This window comes from Scyliorhinus canicula, chromosome 2, assembly GCF_902713615.1.
Source record: "Scyliorhinus canicula chromosome 2, sScyCan1.1, whole genome shotgun sequence".
Classification (NCBI taxonomy): domain Eukaryota; kingdom Metazoa; phylum Chordata; class Chondrichthyes; order Carcharhiniformes; family Scyliorhinidae; genus Scyliorhinus; species Scyliorhinus canicula.
In genome coordinates, this window is record NC_052147.1 from 233,633,949 (window position 1) to 233,653,352 (window position 19,404).

Sequence of the window (19,404 nt, forward strand, 5' to 3'; positions counted from 1 at the left end):
AAGCGGGAGCAGGGGCCTGTCGTGAAGGTGAGTGAGTGCCTTTAAATTTGCTTACCTTTCAGCGGGAGCAGGGTTTGAGGTAATATCAGGTAAGCTCTTCCTTTCTTTTTCTTTTTCTTGTTTTTTTTTAAATCTAGAGGTGATGTCAGGGAAGGCAGTACAATGCTCCTCCTGCAGAATGTTTGAGGTGAGGGACGCCGTCAGTGTCCCTGCTGATTTCATCTGTGGGAAGTGCACCCAACTCCAGCTCCTCAAAAACCGTGTTAGGGACCTGGAGCTTGAGCTGGATGAACTTCGGATCATTCGAGAGGCAGAGGGGGTCATAGATAGGAGCTTCAGGGAAGTAGTTACACCAAAGACTGGAGATAGATGGGTAACTGTAAGAGGGACTGGGAAGAAGCAGTCAGTGCAGGGACCCCCTGCGGTCGTTCCCCTGAGTAACAAGTATACCGTTTTGGATACTTGTGGGGGGGACGACTTACCAGGGGTAAGCCATGGGGTACGGGCCTCTGGCACGGAGTCTGTCCCTGTTGCTCAGAAGGGAAGGGGGGAAAGGAGTAGAACATTAGTAATTGGGGACTCAATAGTCAGGGGCACAGATAGGAGATTTTGTGGGAGCGAGAGAGACTCACGTTTGATATGTTGCCTCCCAGGTGCAAGGGTACGTGATGTCTCGGATCGTGTTTTCCGGGTCCTTAAGGGGGAGGGGGAGCAGCCCCAAGTCGTAGTCCACATTGGCACTAACGACATAGGTAGGAAATGGGACAAGGATGTCAGGCAGGCCTTTAGGGAGCTAGGATGGAAGCTCAGAGCAAGAACAAACAGAGTTGTTATCTCTGGGTTGTTGCCCGTGCCACGTGATAGTGAGATGAGGAATAGGGAGAGAGAGCAATTAAACACGTGGCTACAGGGATGGTGCAGGCGGGAGGGATTCAGATTTCTGGATAACTGGGGCTCTTTCTGGGGAAGGTGGGACCTCTATAGACAGGATTGTCTACATCTGAACCTGAGGGGCACCAATATCCTGGGGGGGAGATTTGTTAGTGCTCTTTGGGGGGGTTTAAACTAATTCAGCAGGGGCATGGGAACCTGGATTGTAGTTTTGGGGTACGGGAGATTGAGAGTATAGAGGTCAGGAGCACAGATTTGACTTCGCAGGAGGGTGCCAGTGTTCAGGTAGGTGGTTTGAAGTGTGTCTACTTCAATGCCAGGAGTATACGAAATAAGGTAGGGGAACTGGCAGCATGGGTTGGTACCTGGGACTTCGATGTTGTGGCCATTTCAGAGACATGGATAGAGCAGGGACAGGAGTGGTTGTTGCAGGTTCCGGGGTTTAGGTGTTTTAGTAAGCTCAGAGAAGGGGGCAAAAGAGGGGGAGGTGTGGCGCTGCTAGTCAAGGACAGTATTACGGTGGCGGAAAGGATGCTAGATGGGGACTCTTCTTCTGAAGTAGTATGGGCTGAGGTTAGAAACAGGAAAGGAGAGGTCACCCTGTTGGGAGTTTTCTATAGGCCACCTAATAGTTCTAGGGATGTAGAGGAAAGGATGGCGAAGATGATTCTGGAAAAGAGCGAAAGTAACAGGGTAGTTGTTATGGGAGACTTTAACTTTCCAAATATTGACTGGAAAAGATATAGTTCGAGTACATTAGATGGGTCATTCTTTGTACAATGTGTGCAGGAGGGTTTCCTGACACAATATGTTGACAGGCCAACAAGAGGCGAGGCCACATTGGATTTGGTTTTGGGTAATGAACCAGGCCAGGTGTTAGATCTGGAGGTAGGTGAGCACTTTGGAAACAGTGACCACAATTCGGTGACCTTTACGTTAGTGATGGAAAGGGATAAGTATACCCCGCAGGGCAAGAGTTATAGCTGGGGGAAGGGCAATTATGATGCCATTAGACATGACTTAGGATGTGTTGGTTGGAGAAGTAGGCTGCAAGGGTTGGGCACACTGGATATGTGGAGCTTGTTCAAGGAACAGCTATTGCATGTTCTTGATAAGTACGTACCAGTCAGGCAGGGAGGAAAGGGTCGAGCGAGGGAACCTTGGTTTACCAAAGAGGTGGAATCTCTTGTTAAGAGGAAGAAGGAGGCCTATGTGAAGATGAGGCATGAAGTTTCAGTTGGGGCGCTTGATAGTTACAAGGAAGCGAGGAAGGATCTAAAGAGAGAGCTGAGACGAGCAAGGAGGGGACATGAAAAGTCTTTGGCAGGTAGGATCAAGGAAAACCCAAAAGCTTTCTATAGGTATGTCAGGAATAAAAGAATGACTAGGGTAAGAGTAGGGCCAATCAAGGACAGTGGTGGGAAGTTGTGTGTGGAGGCTGAGGAGATAAGCGAGATACTAAATGAATGCTTTTCGTCAGTATTCACTCAAGAAAAAGATAATATTGTGGAGGAGAATGCTGAGACCCAGGCTATTAGAATAGATGGCATTGAGGTGCGTAGGGAAGAAGTGTTGGCAATGCTGGACAAGGTGAAAATAGATAAGTCCCCGGGGCCGGATGGGATTTATCCTAGGATTCTCTGGGAAGCCAGGGAAGAGATTGCTGAGCCTTTGGCTTTGATTTTTAGGTCATCATTGGCTACAGGAATAGTGCCAGAGGACTGGAGGATAGCAAATGTGGTCCCTTTGTTCAAGAAGGGGAGTAGAGATAACCCCGGTAACTATAGGCCGGTGAGCCTAACGTCTGTGGTGGGTAAAGTCTTGGAGAGGATTATAAAAGATACGATTTATAATCATCTAGATAGGAATAATATGATTAGGGACAGTCAGCATGGTTTTGTGAAGGGTAGGTCATGCCTCACAAACCTTATCGAGTTCTTTGAGAAGGTGACTGAACAGGTAGACGAGGGTAGAGCAGTTGATGTGGTGTATATGGATTTCAGTAAAGCGTTTGATAAGGTTCCCCACGGTCGTCTATTGCAGAAAATACGGAGGCTGGGGATTGAGGGTGATTTAGAGATGTGGATCAGAAATCGGCTAGTTGAAAGAAGACAGAGAGTGGTAGTTGATGGGAAATGTTCAGAATGGAGTTCAGTTACGAGTGGCGTACCACAAGGATCTGTTCTGGGGCCGTTGCTGTTTGTCATTTTTATAAATGACCTAGAGGAGGGCGCAGAAGGATGGGTGAGTAAATTTGCAGACGACACTAAAGTCGGTGGAGTTGTAGACAGTGCGGAAGGATGTTGCAGGTTACAGAGGGACATAGATAAGCTGCAGAGCTGGGCTGAGAGGTGGCAAATGGAGTTTAATGTGGAGAAGTGTGAGGTGATTCACTTTGGAAAGAATAACAGAAATGCGGAATATTTGGCTAATGGTAAAATTCTTGGTAGTGTGGATGAGCAGAGGGATCTCGGTGTCCATGTACATAGATCCCTGAAAGTTGCCACCCAGGTTGATAGGGTTGTGAAGAAGGCCTATGGTGTGTTGGCCTTTATTGGTAGAGGGATTGAGTTCCGGAGCCATGAGGTCATGTTGCAGTTGTACAAAACTCTAGTACGGCCGCATTTGGAGTATTGCGTACAGTTCTGGTCGCCTCATTATAGGAAGGACGTGGAAGCTTTGGAACGGGTGCAGAGGAGATTTACCAGGATGTTGCCTGGTATGGAGGGAAAATCTTATGAGGAAAGGCTGATGGACTTGAGGTTGTTTTCGTTAGAGAGAAGAAGGTTAAGAGGTGACTTAATAGAGGCATACAAAATGATCAGAGGGTTAGATAGGGTGGACAGCGAGAGCCTTCTCCCGCGGATGGAGGTGGCTAGCACGAGGGGACATAGCCTTAAATTGAGGGGTAATAGATATAGGACAGAGGTCAGAGGTGGGTTTTTTACGCAAAGAGTGGTGAGGCCGTGGAATGCCCTACCTGCAACAGTAGTGAACACGCCAACATTGAGGGCATTTAAACATTTATTGGATAAGCATATGGATGATAAGGGCATAGTGTAGGTTAGATGGCCTTTAGATTTTTTCCATGTCAGTGCAACATCGAGGGCCGAAGGGCCTGTACTGCGCTGTATCGTTCTATGTTCTATGTTCTATGTTCTAAGTAACGTATTTTGCTCTCACAATAGGATAGTTAAAAAGATTAATAGTATTTAAAGCCATGCAGACTTGTCTGAGGCTAAGAGGTAACCGGAAACAAAGAGTTGAAAAAGCTTTTTGAAGATATCCAGCCACAGTCTGCAGGGTTTTAGCGAGAAACAAATCTATTCTGGAATGCAAATATTACTCTGTGCCTTTGGAATGTAGGATGGATCGAAAGCAGTATATTTGTTCTTTTTTGTTGTTTAATTGAGAATAGAAATAGCAATTAAGTGCATTGTACTTACTGTACTGAGTAGGAGTGTTTAAGGAGTAATTGTAAGTTATTTTCAGATGTGACGTTAAAGACTAATATTGTGTTAGCAATAAAGTTTGTTTTAAAATACCAAATGCCTATTTCTTCGTGTATATTTTCTGTACTGAGTAGTATTGTTTAAGGAGTAATTGTAAGCTATCTTCAGGTGTGATGTTAAAGGGTTTAATACTGTATTAATTATAAAGTTTTAATTTAAAATACCAAATGCCTATTTCTTCATGCAATCATTCCTGGAGTGAAGCCTTTTATCCGCACAGTCTTACAAAATAAACAAAAATATTGGGGTTTTGGCTCAGCCACTGTTGGGGTCTGGTCTGGGATCGTACTAGTGCCCGCTCTGGTGTTGTGTCTCTCTCTCGCTCTCCAGTGCCAACTCTGGCTCAGTCTCTTTATCTTGGTGCCTGCTCTGGCTCTGACTCAGTCTTTCTCTCTGCCAGTTCTGGCTCAATCTCCCTCAGTGTCTGCTCTGGCTTAGTCTCTCTGTTATTCCTCATAAGACCAAGAGACAGTGAGAAAGAAGCCAAGGGAGAACAGTGTTGTAGTTTCCATTTTAAGAATCAAATTTCCATTAACTGCCCTCAAAGTTTGTGATGAAAACTTATGCAGCAGAAATATTTGAGACATTCAGGACACTAAGCAAAAAAGATTAAATAAACTGAATTAATCAAATTCCATTGTAATCCACTGAAAAGAAATGCTATCAAAACGATGAGCAGGAATGACTTTTTAAGGAAATAAACGGGAAGAAGTGGACATTCACCATCACTTTTAACCACTTTTGATAATGGTTGTTACTCTGTAGGATACCAGTCCTGACAACTGTTGCCACAATTTTGTTAGTCTTGTATCTTGCTACTCATTTGTTTGCACACATATGGTTTTTCAGGGTTATTGGCTACACTCTGATCACACTGCTTTACTATCAGCTTGTTTGCTTGAACGGTCTTCTAATTAATTATTTTAATTAATTTGGATTTCAGTAGTGTCTACCTTTGACGAAAGTAAGGGTGCATCATCACAAAGAGAATACTGCTTCAATGTTCACAATATTTTCTCAGTTATATCTATTGTCTACATTCTATCATATGATGAGACAATTCTAATGTCCTTTATTCCAACATTCATATTAGGTTAATTTTAAACTTAACTAGGAAAATCTCTCTCGTATTGAAAAGCTCACAAATAGTCTCTATACTAGTTACCCCTCTAATGTTGGTTTTTACAAATATTGACAATGATTTTTAACCTTAAACATTTCTCTAATGACTAAAATGATTTTTATTTCAAGAGACCAGTTGTTGCTTTCTTACACATTCCTTTTGCTCGACAAATCACTTCACATTTGACCATATCCAGTTGACTTGATATGCCATTCACCATACATATATCAAGACACTTCTTCTAAATTTACAAATTATGAGCCTCAGCAATAACTTAAAAACATCACCCCATTCAATCAGAAAAATAGTTTCAAAATTCCTCTCACTCTGCAGCTTTACTGAGACATCAATACTTAACAATGCCACATTTTACTCAAGAAAAGAAAATGTTGGGAACACGGCATCTATGGAGAGAGGACTGTAGTGCTCATACAATCTGATTCTAACGAAGGGTCATTAAGAAATAAATGTTATTGCTGCATTTCTTTATGTTCCTAAGTTAAGTAATAATCATTCTCTTCCATCACTGTAGCCTACATTAATGTGGTTGCAAAATTTGAATGAGGCACTTTCAGATTTAATTTTGATTTTCAGAAACATAATGCGAAGAAGTGAATTTCAGATACAATTTTCAACTGAAATATACTTTTATAGTTATATATTGTAAAATGGATGGATTTTATACATACCTTAACTAAATATTTTTTATCCATGGGTAAACTGCAATATAAAATTTAAAACGTTATCAATGTTAAAACTTCAAGTCTGTGATGTTATTTAATAAACTGTTATCACATGACAAAGTTCAATACAACAAATCATAATACTTACTATTCAATACTTAAATCATACACAATTTTTATTCTTAGATGCTGATCAATACTCCTCCTGGTAATTCGACTTGGCTCTAAATAAACTTGGTAAATCACCTGGCACAAAAAAAATGGCATTGTTAGAAAAGACATCAACATACAAAATGAATTAAAGATTAGGAGCTGGATTCTCCGATCCTGCGGCAATGTCCGCAGAATCCGTCTGGTCTTACGACCAGAAAGTTCCGGCGCCTCCGCACTGATCCTCCGCCTGGTGGGGGGCTAGCAGCCACGGAGCACCTGGCTTTACCTGGCCGGATCCGTGGTCACGCATGCGCATGACGGCGGCAGCACGTGGACCCGGCCTACCAAAAACTGCCCCCCTGTAACCAGCCTCGCCACCCCCGGACCATCCCCCATCAGTCCCCGCCAAAGTACCCCCCGCCAGTGGAACGGCTCCCCCCTCCCTACCCCACCGACTGTGGTGGTGCTGGCCACAGTCCGCAGCAGCCACGCGAGGTCCCCGAACTGTGTGAGCACACTCGAGCGATGCCATCGGGAACTTGGCCCATCGGAGACAAAGCATCAGGGGAGAGCCACAGGTGACGCTCTGTGGCCATCCATACGGCGTGCGACGTACTCCCTGGGTACACTGTTTTTGAGGGGGCAGAGCATTGCATAAACGGCGGCGCCCCCGATTCCGGCATAAACATGGATTTTCAGGCCAATCGCCAAATGCGATTTTGGCGTCAGCGATTGGAGAATCCAGCCTTAGATATTTTTTTTTAAAATCTTTTTCTTGGCATGTCTCATATTTATAAACAATTATATATACACATACACATCACATTTTTCTTACACGCGCTAATGTACTCTATTATCCAGAGAGGTTTATTTTGTCTTTTGTTTAATTAACCCTATATACATTTCACCGCCCCCTGGATCGGTCTACAGTTCCTCCCCACTCCTCGTTGCTAGACATCACCATCCGAGGAAAAAGGCTCTCACTATCCACCCTATCTAATCCTCTGATCATCTTGTATGCCTCAATTAAGTCACCTCTTAACCTTCTTCTCGCTAACGAAAACAGCCTCAAGTCCCTCAGCCTTCCCTCATAAGATCTTTCAACATTCTGGTAAATCTCCTCTGCACCCTTTCCAATGCTTCCACATCCTTCCTATAATGAGGCAACCAGAATTGCACGCAATACTCCAAATGCCACACCAGAGTTTTGTACAGCTGTAACATGATCTCATGGCTCCAAAACTCAATCCCTCTACCAATAAAAGCTAACACACCATATGCCTTCTTAACAACCCTCTCAACCTGGCTGGCAACTTTCAGGGATCTCTGTACATGGACACCAAGATCTCTCTGCTCATCCACACTACCAAGAATCTTACAATTAGCCCAGTACTCTGTCTTCCTGTTATTCCTTCCAAAATGAATCACCTCACACTTTTCTGCATTAAACTCCATTTGCCATCTCTCAGCCCAGCTCTGCAGGTTATCTATGTCCCTCTGTAACTTGTAACTCTCCGGCGTGCAATCAGGGAAGCGAAAGCAAGGGCGTAAGCCCCTTTCCCTATGTGTAGTCCTGGCTGCTCCAGTATCCCGAAGATTGCCACCATCGGGGATGGGTTCACCCTCACCCCCACAACCTTGGACATTGTCTCGAAGGCTGTCCAGAACCCAGCAAATTTGGGACAAGCCCAAAACATGTGGGTGTGATTTGCCGGGCCCTCTGGCACCATTCACATTTATCCTCCACCACTGGGATGAACCTGCTCATTCGGGTTCTGGTCAGGTGCGCTCTGTGCACCAGTTTGAGCTGCATTAGGCTTAGCCTTGCGCAGGAGGTAGAGCTCACCCTGCTCAGTGCTTCGCTCCAGAATCCCCATCCTACCTCTGTCCTCAATTCGTCCTCACATTTTTGTCTCGTCTCGTCCAGTGGTGTTCGGGCTCTGTCCAGTACCTGTCTGTATATTTTCCCACGTAGCCTATCAGGTCCTCTAGTGGTGTGGTTTCTGGGGCCCCGGGGTTCCCTACTGTCTCTTTGCGGAGTTAATGTTTTATTTGGAGATGTCTCATTTACTGCCCTTTTGCTAGTTTCCACTTCCTTGTCAGTCCGTCCAGTGTCGCCAGTCTGTGCCCCTACGTAGAAGTCCTCGACCGTCAGTGTGCCCCTGTCCCGCCTCCATCTTTTGAAGGTGGTACCTAGCATGGCTGGGGGAAATCTGTGATTGCTGCAGATGGGGGCCATGGGGGACATTTTAGTTATTCCGAAGTGTTGTCTCAGCTGGGTCCACGTTCTCAACATGGCCGCTACCACTGGGCTCGTTGTGTACCTTGTTGAGGGGGATAAGAGTGCTGCTGCAGCCAGGGCCCGGAGGGTCGTTCCATTACAGGAGGCCGCCTCCGTTTGTACCCAGTCTGCGCTGGGTTCTTGTACCCATCCCCTCACTCTTTCTGATGTTGCTGCCCAATGGCAGTACTGTAGGTTCGGTAGAGCCAGGCCCCCTTTGATTTTCCTTCTTTACAGTGTCGGTTTGGGAATTCTCGGGTTCTTATGCCCCCCCATACACACACACACAAACCCCCTGATTAGACTGTCTACATTTTGGAAAAAGGCCTTGGAGATGAAGATCAGGATGGATCTAAACAGCAAGAGGAACCTTAGCAGTACGTTCAGCTTGATCGTCTGCACTCTCCCTGCCAGGGAGAGTGGGAGTGAGCCCCAACTTTGAAGGGCTTTTCTTACTTCCTCCACCAGGCTGGTCAGTTTCCACTTGTGGATCTGGATCCCCAGGTAACGGAATCTATTCTGGGCCGTTTTAAATGGGAGCCCCTCCAGTTCTACCCCTCCCCCATTTGGGTTCACTGGGAATGCCTCCCTTTTGCCCAGGGTAAGTTTATAGCCCGAAAAGGTTCCAAACTCCTTCAGGATTTGCAGTATTGCCTTCAGTCCCTCCTGTGGCTTCGAGACATAGAGGAGCAGGTCATCTGCATAGAGTGAAACTCTCTGCCCTCTGTCGCCTTTCCGGGTTCCTTCCAGCTTTTCGCGTCCCGCAGGACTATCGCCAGGGGTTCGATCGCTAGCGCAAACAATAGTGGGGACAGGGGGAAGCCCTGTCTTGTTCCTCTCTGTAGCTGGAAGTATTCAGAGCTGGTGGTGTTAATTCGGACACTCACTTTGGGAGCGTTGTAGAGGAGCCTCACCCAGGTGGTGAACCCCACTCCTAGCCCAAACCGTTCCAGTACCTCGAGGCGGTAGTTCCATTCGACTCTGTCGAAGGTCGTTTCGGCGTCCAGGGAGACGATCACTTTTGGTGTTCTCTCCCTGGGAGGGGTCATTATTACGTCCAGCAGCCGCCTAATGTTCGTTGTGAGCTGCCTTCCCATGACAAGCTCGTTTGGTCCTCTGCGACCATCTCTGGTACACAGCCTTCCAGCCTTTTGGCCAGGACCTTTGCGAGTATTTTCACGTCTGCATTCAGCAGTGAAATGGGTCTGTATGGTCTACATTCCGTCAGGTCATTATCTTTTTTGGGTATCAGTAAAATTGTGGCCTGCGCTAGTGTGGGGGGGCAGGGTGCTCCTTGCCAGTGAGTCCGCGAACATGTCCCTTAGGTGTGGGGCCAGGACTGAGGCAGATTTTATGTCAACGTCTGCCGGGAACCTGTCGGGTCCCGATGCCTTCCCCGTCTGTGTGGAGCTGATGCTCTCCATGATTTCTCCCAGGTCTATTCGTGCTTCCAGCTGCCCCTGTCTGTCCTCCCCCATGGCTGGTAGTTCCAGTCCATCTAGGAACTGTTTCATTCCCACATTCCCATTGGGGGGCTCGGAGGTGTACATAGCCCGGTAGTATGCCCGGTTGACCTCCTTTGGTTCTGTTACCAGTCTACTTCTGCTATCCTTTACCTGCGCTATTTCCCTCGTGGCTGCCTGTTTTCTCAGCTGGTGAGCCAATAGGCGGCCAGTTTTGTCTCCGTGTTCATAGAAGGTCTGGTGGAGTTGGTCCACTGCTTTCCCAGTGGATCCATTTGCAGCTTTTTCCTCACCGCCAGCAGCTATACGGTCGGGGCCTCGGAATATCTTCTGTGACTTCCACAATGGAGTCCACCAGTCATTGCCTGGCCACCCTCCCTTCCCTATGTCTGTTTGCCTTGTAGGCTATGATGTCTCCTCTAATCACGGCCTTCAGTGCCTCCCAGAGCGTGGCGAGTGAGACCTCCCCATTTTGGTTGTTACTAATCTAGTCGCCTATGGCCCGCGATGTTTTTTTGCAGAAGGCCTTGTCAGCCAGGAGGTCCGTGTCCAGCCGCCACGTGTGGCGCTGGGCAAGGTCTGTCTCCAACCTCACATCCATGTTGTGTGGAGAATGGTCGGAGATAACAATTGCGGAGTATTCTGTTCTCGCGATCCCTGGAAGCACCGATTTCCCCACTGCAAAGAAGTCGATATGGGTGTACACCTTGTGCACTTGTGAAAAGTATGAGAATTCCTTTTCTCCAGGGTGTAGGAACCTCCACGGGTCCACTTCCCCCATCTGCTCCATGAAAGCTCCTAGTTCCCCAGCCAGGCCAGTCTTTTTCCCTGCTCTGCGGATTGATCGGTCGGTCAGTGGGTCCTGCACGCAGTTAAAGTCGCCCCCCCCATAATCAGTCGGCCTTCTCCAATGCCAGGATCGTTTTCTCCTGTACCTCCACCGTCCTTCCCAGGCCTTCGATGGTCCACTGAATTTTGTCTGTTGTCTCTGACAGCACCTCCTTCATCATCATGTGGAGCTCCGTCCTAATCACCTCCTTTATGGTGTTTAGCTCCCTTTTTAGCACGCTTCTCCACTGTCATGATATGCACTCATGCACATAATGAGATACAGGCAGTGACAGACACCCAGTTCAGCCAATCAACACACAGGACAGAACACAATCAATCACCAGACAGAACACTAGAGGGAGGTTTCCCACGATAAAACACACGAGGCATCAGCACTCTGCCTTTTTCCACTGGTGACAGCTGTAGTGACAGGCAGGGTGTATATATCAGTTAGCACCTTCCACACGTGGCTCAGAGTTAGTCTGGTCTAGTTAGTTAGTTAGCACGCTTAGATTAGTAGAGTATCAACCCAGAGCAAGCTGTGTGCACTGCTCCAGAAGTTCAATAAAACGTATTGAACTAACGTCAAAGTTTGGTGTCTACATGCCAGTACAACTGCAGCCAGTTGCCGTCCGTGTTACCCCAGGGTGAAAAACACGACATCCACTTTCCCCCCCACCCCCACCCCATGCGGTGGGGGATGATGCTGGCCACGTCCTGTTCCTGCTCCGCTGTTTGGACCGCCAGCTTTTCCCCTTCCAGGTTCGCCTGAACCTCCGTCCCATCTCGTGGGGTCGCCTGGCTGAGTGCCCACCACTCCTGTGCTTTTCCCTCGCTGCTGCTGCTCCTTGCAACTCGATGTCCCTTCGATTTGTTATTTTTTACAGCCATAATCCTCATGTGTGCTTTTCACCTTTGGCTGGGTTTTGGTGGGCTTTTTAGGCCCACGCTGTTTCTCACTCTGAGGCTGTTCTCCCTTCCCCCACTGTTCTAACTCGCTGGGTCTGTCCCTCTCCACGCTGTTCCTCACCCAGAAACTGCTCTCCCTTCCCCCGCTGTTCTAACTCGGCAGGTCTGGTCTGCCTCAGAGTTTCTTTGTCTGGTTTGGTTTGGTTGCCTTCCCCTTCACCAGGTCAAGAGGGTCGAAGAAAGAGTTTCCAGACGGCACGGGACGGGAGCCACCTTTTGTGCCATCGATCCGCTCCCGAGAGCCCATGTCTCCAACTTTAAAGTGTCTCTTTTTCCTTCCTTTGGTGTCTAGCTTGACACCTCTTACACACCCTCTTGCTGTGTGTGCGCGTGGGGGGGGGGGGGGGGGGACAGAAAAATTTGTGTTGTTTGTGCGCAAGTTCCCAACAAGGAATAGAACAAAACTGTGATCCCTAGCAGGATCTCCTCCAGGACCGCTCCCTCCCCCCGCCGGAAGCCAAATCCACTCAACAAATATTTTGAGCATTAACTTGAGCCTGGTCCAGGGAAAGCATTTCCTGAACCAGAGTCAGGGAGCTGACAACTATTCATAAGGATTTGTGGTTCCAGAGTATTTCCAAATCCTCCCACCCACCTCCTTAGTTTCGCTCGGGCTCTCCAAAACAGCCCTAGACACTTATCAGTTGGGCATATCAGTCCTGCACATCTTGCTTCCAATATAACATATGTTTTATTTCTGGCTAATTAAATGAGTTACTGTCCTTCAGTAATATCTATAATTGTAACAAAGTTATTACTGTAAAATAAAAAAAACTTTAAATGCAAATATATAGGGAGATGAATTTTTCCAATTTCTCAATGCTAAATTACTGTGCCTGCTGCAATCTAAAATATATCGGGGAAAAACAGACCAAGGCCACCAAGCACCAACTGTAGTAATGAAATAAAATCAAAACAATGCAAATGCCGGAAATCTGAAATAAAAACTGAAAATTCTGGATAAACTCAGCAGAAAATATTTCCCCTTTTGGAAGAATCTAGAACTAGACAACAAAGTTGCAAAATAAGAGGTGTCCCATTGGAATGGAGGTGAGGAGGAATTTTGTTTCTCAGAGAGTTGTTAATCCTTGGAATTCTCTTGCAGAGAGACAGCAGTAGAGGATGGGTTACTGAATATATCCAAGGCCGAGTTGGACAGATGTTTGATCAGGTATTTGACTGACAAGGGGGCAGGAGTATGGTGAGTGAAGTTGGTGGAGTTAAGGCCATAATCAGATCATCCATGATGTTGCTGAATGGCTCAACGGGTCAAATGGTCTACTCTTGCTCATATTTCTTATGTTCTCGCTCTCTTATATTTTTCTTAGTGTTCGCTCCATAACTACTTTTTCATGGATGTGGGCAGCATTTGCAAGGACAGCATTTGCTGCCTATTCCTAACTGCCCTTGAACTGAGTGTTTTGCTGGGCCATTTCAGAGGCAGTTAAGAGGCAATCACATTGCTATGGGTCTGGAGTCACATGCAGGCCAAACCAGGTAAGGATGGCAGATTTCCTTTCCTAAATGACATTAGTGGACCAGATGGGTTATCACAACATCGTCAATGGTTTCATGGTCACCATTACTGAGACTAGTTCTTAATTCCAGAGTTACTAATTGAATTTTTAAATTCCATCAGCTGTCACCAGTAACCCCAGAGCAATAGCCTGGACCTCTGGATTATTAGTCCAGTGCCATTACCACTAGGTCACTGTCTGCCCCAGTCTATATATGGATACTTAAAGCCCCCCGTTATATCTACTCTATCATTGGCTTCCAGTGGTCCAATGTGGGGGGGGACGCACACGAGATGGCTCCTGCTGGAGTACTGTGCCTTTTGCCCCTTTTCTTGCCCTCGGAAACCCATATAGTTATCAGAATAGACGTCTTTTATGACTGAAATGCCCAAAAAAGTCAGGGAAAAGGAAACTGGGAGCAGAAACTCTCGAATCTCAACGGCTAGTAAAATGGCAGAGTCGCGTTTCTGGTTCTCCGTCCACTACACTAATGGCAGAGATTCTTTAGAATACCTTGTGTAATGAACTCCAATTGGCTTTATTGGTTGGCCAATTGGAGTATGAGCTCCCTCAATGATAGCTCATTGAGGGGGCCCATATAATCACCTGTGTAGGCTTTGTGAGCAGTCTGAAGTTGACTGGACTGCTAGCAGCACTGTTTGTAGCTGCTCCTGTAATATCGTTATTGTAAATAAATATTGGTGTGGTGACGGAACTCCTGCCTCCCGTGGTTTACTACAGTGGCGACGGGGATGGGATAGCCCAGACGGAAAGGATACCCACACCCCAGCCCCGAGCAATTTCTCCAGACCCTGTCATCCAGTCATCAGAGTCAGAGATGGACACACTCGACGAGGCCGCCGCGACACCTCTCCCCGAGGAGGAGGAAGAACAACTTCCAAGGAGGTCGTCAAGGAAAAGACGGGCACCTATAAGGTACACCCCGCCCACTTCGGAGAACGACCCGGCGGACGACACAGAGGTGACAGACCCAGACATGAGGAGCAGGAAGAAGCTCAGAGGAATGCCAGCTGGCAGGAATTCCTCTGACCTTGGGTGGGGGGTGGGGGAGGGGGTGTAATGAACTCCAATTGGCTTTATTGGTTGGCCAATTGGAGTATGAGCTCCCTCAATGATAGCTCATTGAGGGGGCCCATATAATCACCTGTGTAGGCTTTGTGAGCAGTCTTAAGTTGACTGGACTGCTAGCAGCACTGTTTGTAGCTGCTCCTGTAATATCGTTATTGTAAATAAATATTGGTGTGGTGACGGAACTCCTGCCTCCCGTGGTTTACTACACCTTGGCAAAATAATTTGAAAAGCACCGACGAATTATGTCGGGAGACCTCAAAAAATCAGTTGAAGAGGCCTTCGCCACCATTCGAGCAGCTCTGGGGAAAACTAATAAAAATAATAATAATTGTTATTTGTGTCACAAGTAGGCTTTCATTAACACTGCAATTAAGTTACTGTGAAAATCCCTGAGTCGCCACACTCCGGCGCGTGTTCGGGTACACTGAGGGAGAATTCAGAATATCTAATTCTGAGGAAACTGCAGGACCTAATCAGACCATTGAAGGCCAGGGAGCCATGGTCAAAAATATGGAGGTGGCCTTATCTGAGCACAGTAATTGGACTGCCGTACTGGAATCTGAACTGTCTTTGGTGGCCAAAACTAATAGATTGCGGAGAGCCAAGATGAATGACCTAGAAAACAGGTCCAGGAGGAAAAATATCCGTATTGTAGAATTGCCAGAAGGGTTGAGAGCCCTACGCCACTGAATACCTCTCGGGCATGTTCTGCAAAATGGTGTGTGAGGGTGGATTCACATCCCTGCCTACATTGGACTGAGCCCATCGCATACTTCGCCCGAGGCCTCATTCTTAAGATCCACCGTGTGATAGTGAGGTTCCACAGCTTCAAGGAAAAGGAGAGGGTTTTGTGATGGGCAAAGGAACACTGCGACCTTAAGTGGGAAGGCCACTCCATCAGGTTCTTTCATGATATGGGTGCGGAGTTAGCAAAGAAAAGGGCCCCGTTCAATGGAGTCAAGGCCGCCCTGTATAAGAGTGGAGTTTGGTTTCGGTTGGACTACCCAGCTCATCTCAGAGTAAGTTTTGAGAGAAAAGACTATTTCTTCGACGTGCCGGGAGAGGTGTGTTCTTTTGTTACAAGACACAAGTTGGGCATTGTAATTGGGTTTACGGCTCTGTCGATGAGCATGTTGTATTGTTACGTTGTTGGGGTTTTATGTTTGTTCTCATTTTTTCTGTTCTTGTTGAGGTTCAGTTTTTATAGTTCTTGATTATGTCATGTGAGGGTCCCTTTAAGCAAAGTGTGTTTATCAAATAGCTGCAGTGATGTCATTGTGTGGGTGCAACTGAGCTGTGTTTCTGGCTTTTTACTTTAAGTTTGAGCTGGAAGCTGTTTTTTGGCTCTAGGTTTTAGTTTCATTTTCAGTTGGGGAGCTGCATTCAAACCAAGGAGGTGATTAGGTCTCTCTCTGTGCCTACTAAAGAATGCCTCCAGATCACTTGATGATTTCAAAGTAATACCTGTTTCTGTAAGGAATGCAAACCTACTGTCTTTGTTGAAAAGGGTTTTTGACTTATGGATGTTGTTAGGAAAGTTATTAAGGGTTACCTATAGAGTATCGTATCTGTGGGGATTATCAGTGTTGGTAGTTGATAAGATGTTTACTGTGTGTTTATAAAATGTTATCTGGATTCATAGAATAAACATTTTTTATTCTGCACACGTGAAGGAGGCACATCCTGAGTGATACACAGCCAGAGTGGGAATTGGAACTTGGTAATTTGGGGCAGTGTGGTAAATCGGCGCGGAGTGAGAGGAGGTGCTGTTTCTCTTTTTGTTCTGTTTTCTTCGTTTGGCTTTATAACTGGTAATCTGCAGGGAGAGATCCAGAGTGCATTCTGGGAAGCAGGGAGAAAACCAGTGAGCACCCTGGGAAGATAGGTGACATAAGATCTTACCCCCAGGTTCCAGCGGCCTTCATTTCCGGAAGTGGGAGAGAGAGTGAGAGAGCCGGGGAGCACCTTGAGAACAGGTAAGTGACAGATATTCTGCTATTTTCTGAGTGATCCGACTTGGGGGGGGGGGGGGGGGGGGGGGGGGGGGCTGAAAAGTGACATCACATGAAAGCTGTGACCTGATTGGCTGCACTAAATTTAAAAATTAAACATTGTTAAACAAATTAAACATAATTAATTAATTAATTACCTAATCATAATTTAGAGGGGTATCTAAGCCAGAGATCGGAGAGTACTGTATTTAACATTTACATTTATAGTAGAAATCTAGTGCTAGGAAACATATAGTTAACAGTAACATTTTTTTTAACTATTTTTTAATTTAATGTATTTATTCGTTAACGCAATGTCAATTAGAGGGGTTCAATGCTCTGACTGGGAGATGTGGCAGGTCTAGGAGGATTCCAGCGTCCCGGATGGCTACATCTGCAGAAAGTGCACCCAACTGGGGCTCCTCACAGACCGCATGGTTCAGTTGGAGCAGCAGTTGGATGCACATAGGAGCATGCAGGTGGCAGAAAGTGTCATAGATAGCAGTTATATAGATGTGGTCACATCCAAGGTGCAGGTAGAGACATGGGTGACCACCAGAAGGGGCAGGCAGACAGTGCAGGAATCCTCTGTGGTTGTCCCCCTCTCAAACAGGCATACCGCTTTGGATACTGTTGGGGGGAATATCCTATCAGGGGAAAACAGCAGCAGCCAGAGCAGTGGTACCACGGCTGGCTCTGATGTTCAGCAGGGAGGGTCAAAGCGCAGAAGAGCAGTAGTCATAGGGGACTCTATAGTCAGGGGCACAGATAGGCGCTTCTGTGGACGTGAAAGAGACTCCAGGATGGTATGTTGCCTCCCTGATGCCAGGGTCCAGGATGTCTCAGAACGGATAGCGGGCATCCTGAAGGGGGAGGGCAAACAGGCAGAGGTTGTGCTACATATTGGTACTAACGACATAGGCACAAAGGGGGATGGGGTCCTGCAACAGGGAGCTAGGGAGAAAGGTAAAAGACAGGACTTCAGGGGTTGTAATCTCAGGATTACTCCCTGTGCCAAGTGCCAGTGACTCTAGAAATAGGAAGATAGAGCAGCTAAACACGTGGCGAAACAGCTGGTGTAGGAGGGAGGGTTTCGGTTATCTGGACCACTGAGAGCTCTTCCGGAGCAGGTGTGACCTGTATCAGAAGACCAGGTTGCATCTAAACTGGAGAGACATATCCAGGCCGCGAGGTGTGCTAGTGTCACACGGGAGGGTTTAAACTATTATGGCAGGGGGTGTGTACCGGAGCAATAGGTCAGAAGGTGAAAAGATTGAGGGGGAACTAGGAAACAGGGCCACTATGGCTCTGAGGCAGAGCAGATGGGAGATGTTGCTGAAAGCAGCGGGACTCTCCCCATTTTCATCCCGCGGTCCTTCTTTAAGAGGCTAGATAAAATTATCCTGGGATTTGTTTGGGCGGGAAAGTACCCAAGGGTGAGGAAGGCGATAGTCGAGAGAAACCGAGGGGAAGGAGGGCTGGCGTTGCCGAACTTTAGCAACTACTACTGGGCAGCTAACATAGCCATGGTAAGGAAATGGATGGTGGGTACGGGGTCGGTTTGGGAGCGGATGGAGGCTGCTTCGTGCAGGGGCACCAGTTTGGCAGCCTTGGTTACGGCGCCTCTGCCGCTACCGCCTGCACGATACTCCACCAGCCCTATAGTGATGGCGGCTCTACGGATCTGGGGTCAGTGGAGGAGGCATATAGGGGAAGTGAGAGCATCGGTTTGGTCCCCAATCTGTGGCAACCACCTAATTGCTCCGGGGAGTACGGACGGTGGGTTCCAACTATGGCGGAGGGCGGGCATTGCGAGGATGGGTGATCTGTTCCTGGAAGGGAGCTTACCGAGCACGAGAGCATTGGAGGAGAAGGTCGGGCTGGCGAGAGGGAATGATTTCAGGTACTTGCAGGTGCGGGATTTCATACGCAGACTGGTACCATCCTTCCCACGCCTTCCACCAAGGGGGATCCAGGGCAGGGTAGTTTCCAGAGGAGAGGTGGGAGAGGGGAGAGTCTCCAACATCTATAAAGAACTAATGGGAGTAGAGAAGGCACAGACGAAGTACTGAAGCTTAAGTGGGAGGAGGAGCTCAGGGGGGAGATAGAGGACGGCATATGGGCAGACGCTTTGAGTAGAGTAAACACGGCCTCAACATGCGCCAGGCTCAGTCTGATCCAGTTCAAGGTCGTACATCGGGCCCACATGACGGTGGCCCGGATGAGCAAATTCTTTGAGCTGGAGGACAAATGTGCTAGATGTGCCGGAGGACCAGTAAATCATGTACACATATCCTAAACTCAGGGAGTACTGGCAGGGATTCGCGGACGTCATGTCCCGGGTATTGAAGACTAGGGTAGCAATGAGTCCTGAGGTGGAAATTTTGGGGGTTTCGGAGGACCCAGGAGTCCAGGAGGAGAAAGAGGCCGACATCTTGACCTTTGCTTCCCTGGTAGCCCGGCGACGAATACTGTTGGCATGGAGGGACTCAAAGCCCCCGAAGTCTGAAGTATGATTTTTGGACATGGCGAGCCTTCTCGGGCTGGAGAAAATTAAGTTTGTCTTGAGAGGATCGCTGGCAGGGTTCGCCCGGAGGTGGCAGCCATTCGTTGACTTCTTCGCGGAGAATTAATCGTCAGGATGGGGGGGGTGTTAGGGTAGTGTAGAGTAGGGGGTTGCTGAGGCAGGTTCTTGCCAGAGGGGAGCCGATGCTTGCATTGTCTTGTTTGCTTTTTGTACATTACGGTATAATGTTGCTGTTTTATATGCCAAAAATACCTCAATAAAATTGTTTATTTTAAAAAAAAAGTTATGGGTCAGGTTAACTCCATGATATACTTTGGTGTTCTCTCAACCCTGGCTCATAATAATTAGAAATGGGGTTTTACATTATGTGG

At 47.3% G+C, this 19,404-nt stretch overlaps 1 protein-coding gene across 3 annotated transcripts in view; it reads right to left on the reverse strand.

Moving 5' to 3' along the window:
- lmln (leishmanolysin-like (metallopeptidase M8 family)) overlaps nucleotides 1-19,404 on the reverse strand; it is a 145,674-nt gene that overhangs the window by 118,369 nt on the left and 7,901 nt on the right. For 2 of the 3 annotated variants that reach the window (XM_038789793.1, XM_038789795.1), the window contains exons 2-3: nucleotides 6,358-6,455; nucleotides 6,216-6,246 (exon numbers count right to left, since the gene is read on the reverse strand). In XM_038789793.1, coding sequence (XP_038645721.1) covers nucleotides 6,216-6,246; nucleotides 6,358-6,455 — 129 coding nt within the window. The remainder of the gene's footprint in view (nucleotides 1-6,215; nucleotides 6,247-6,357; nucleotides 6,456-19,404) is intronic. The other variant, XM_038789794.1, reaches the window with a different exon arrangement.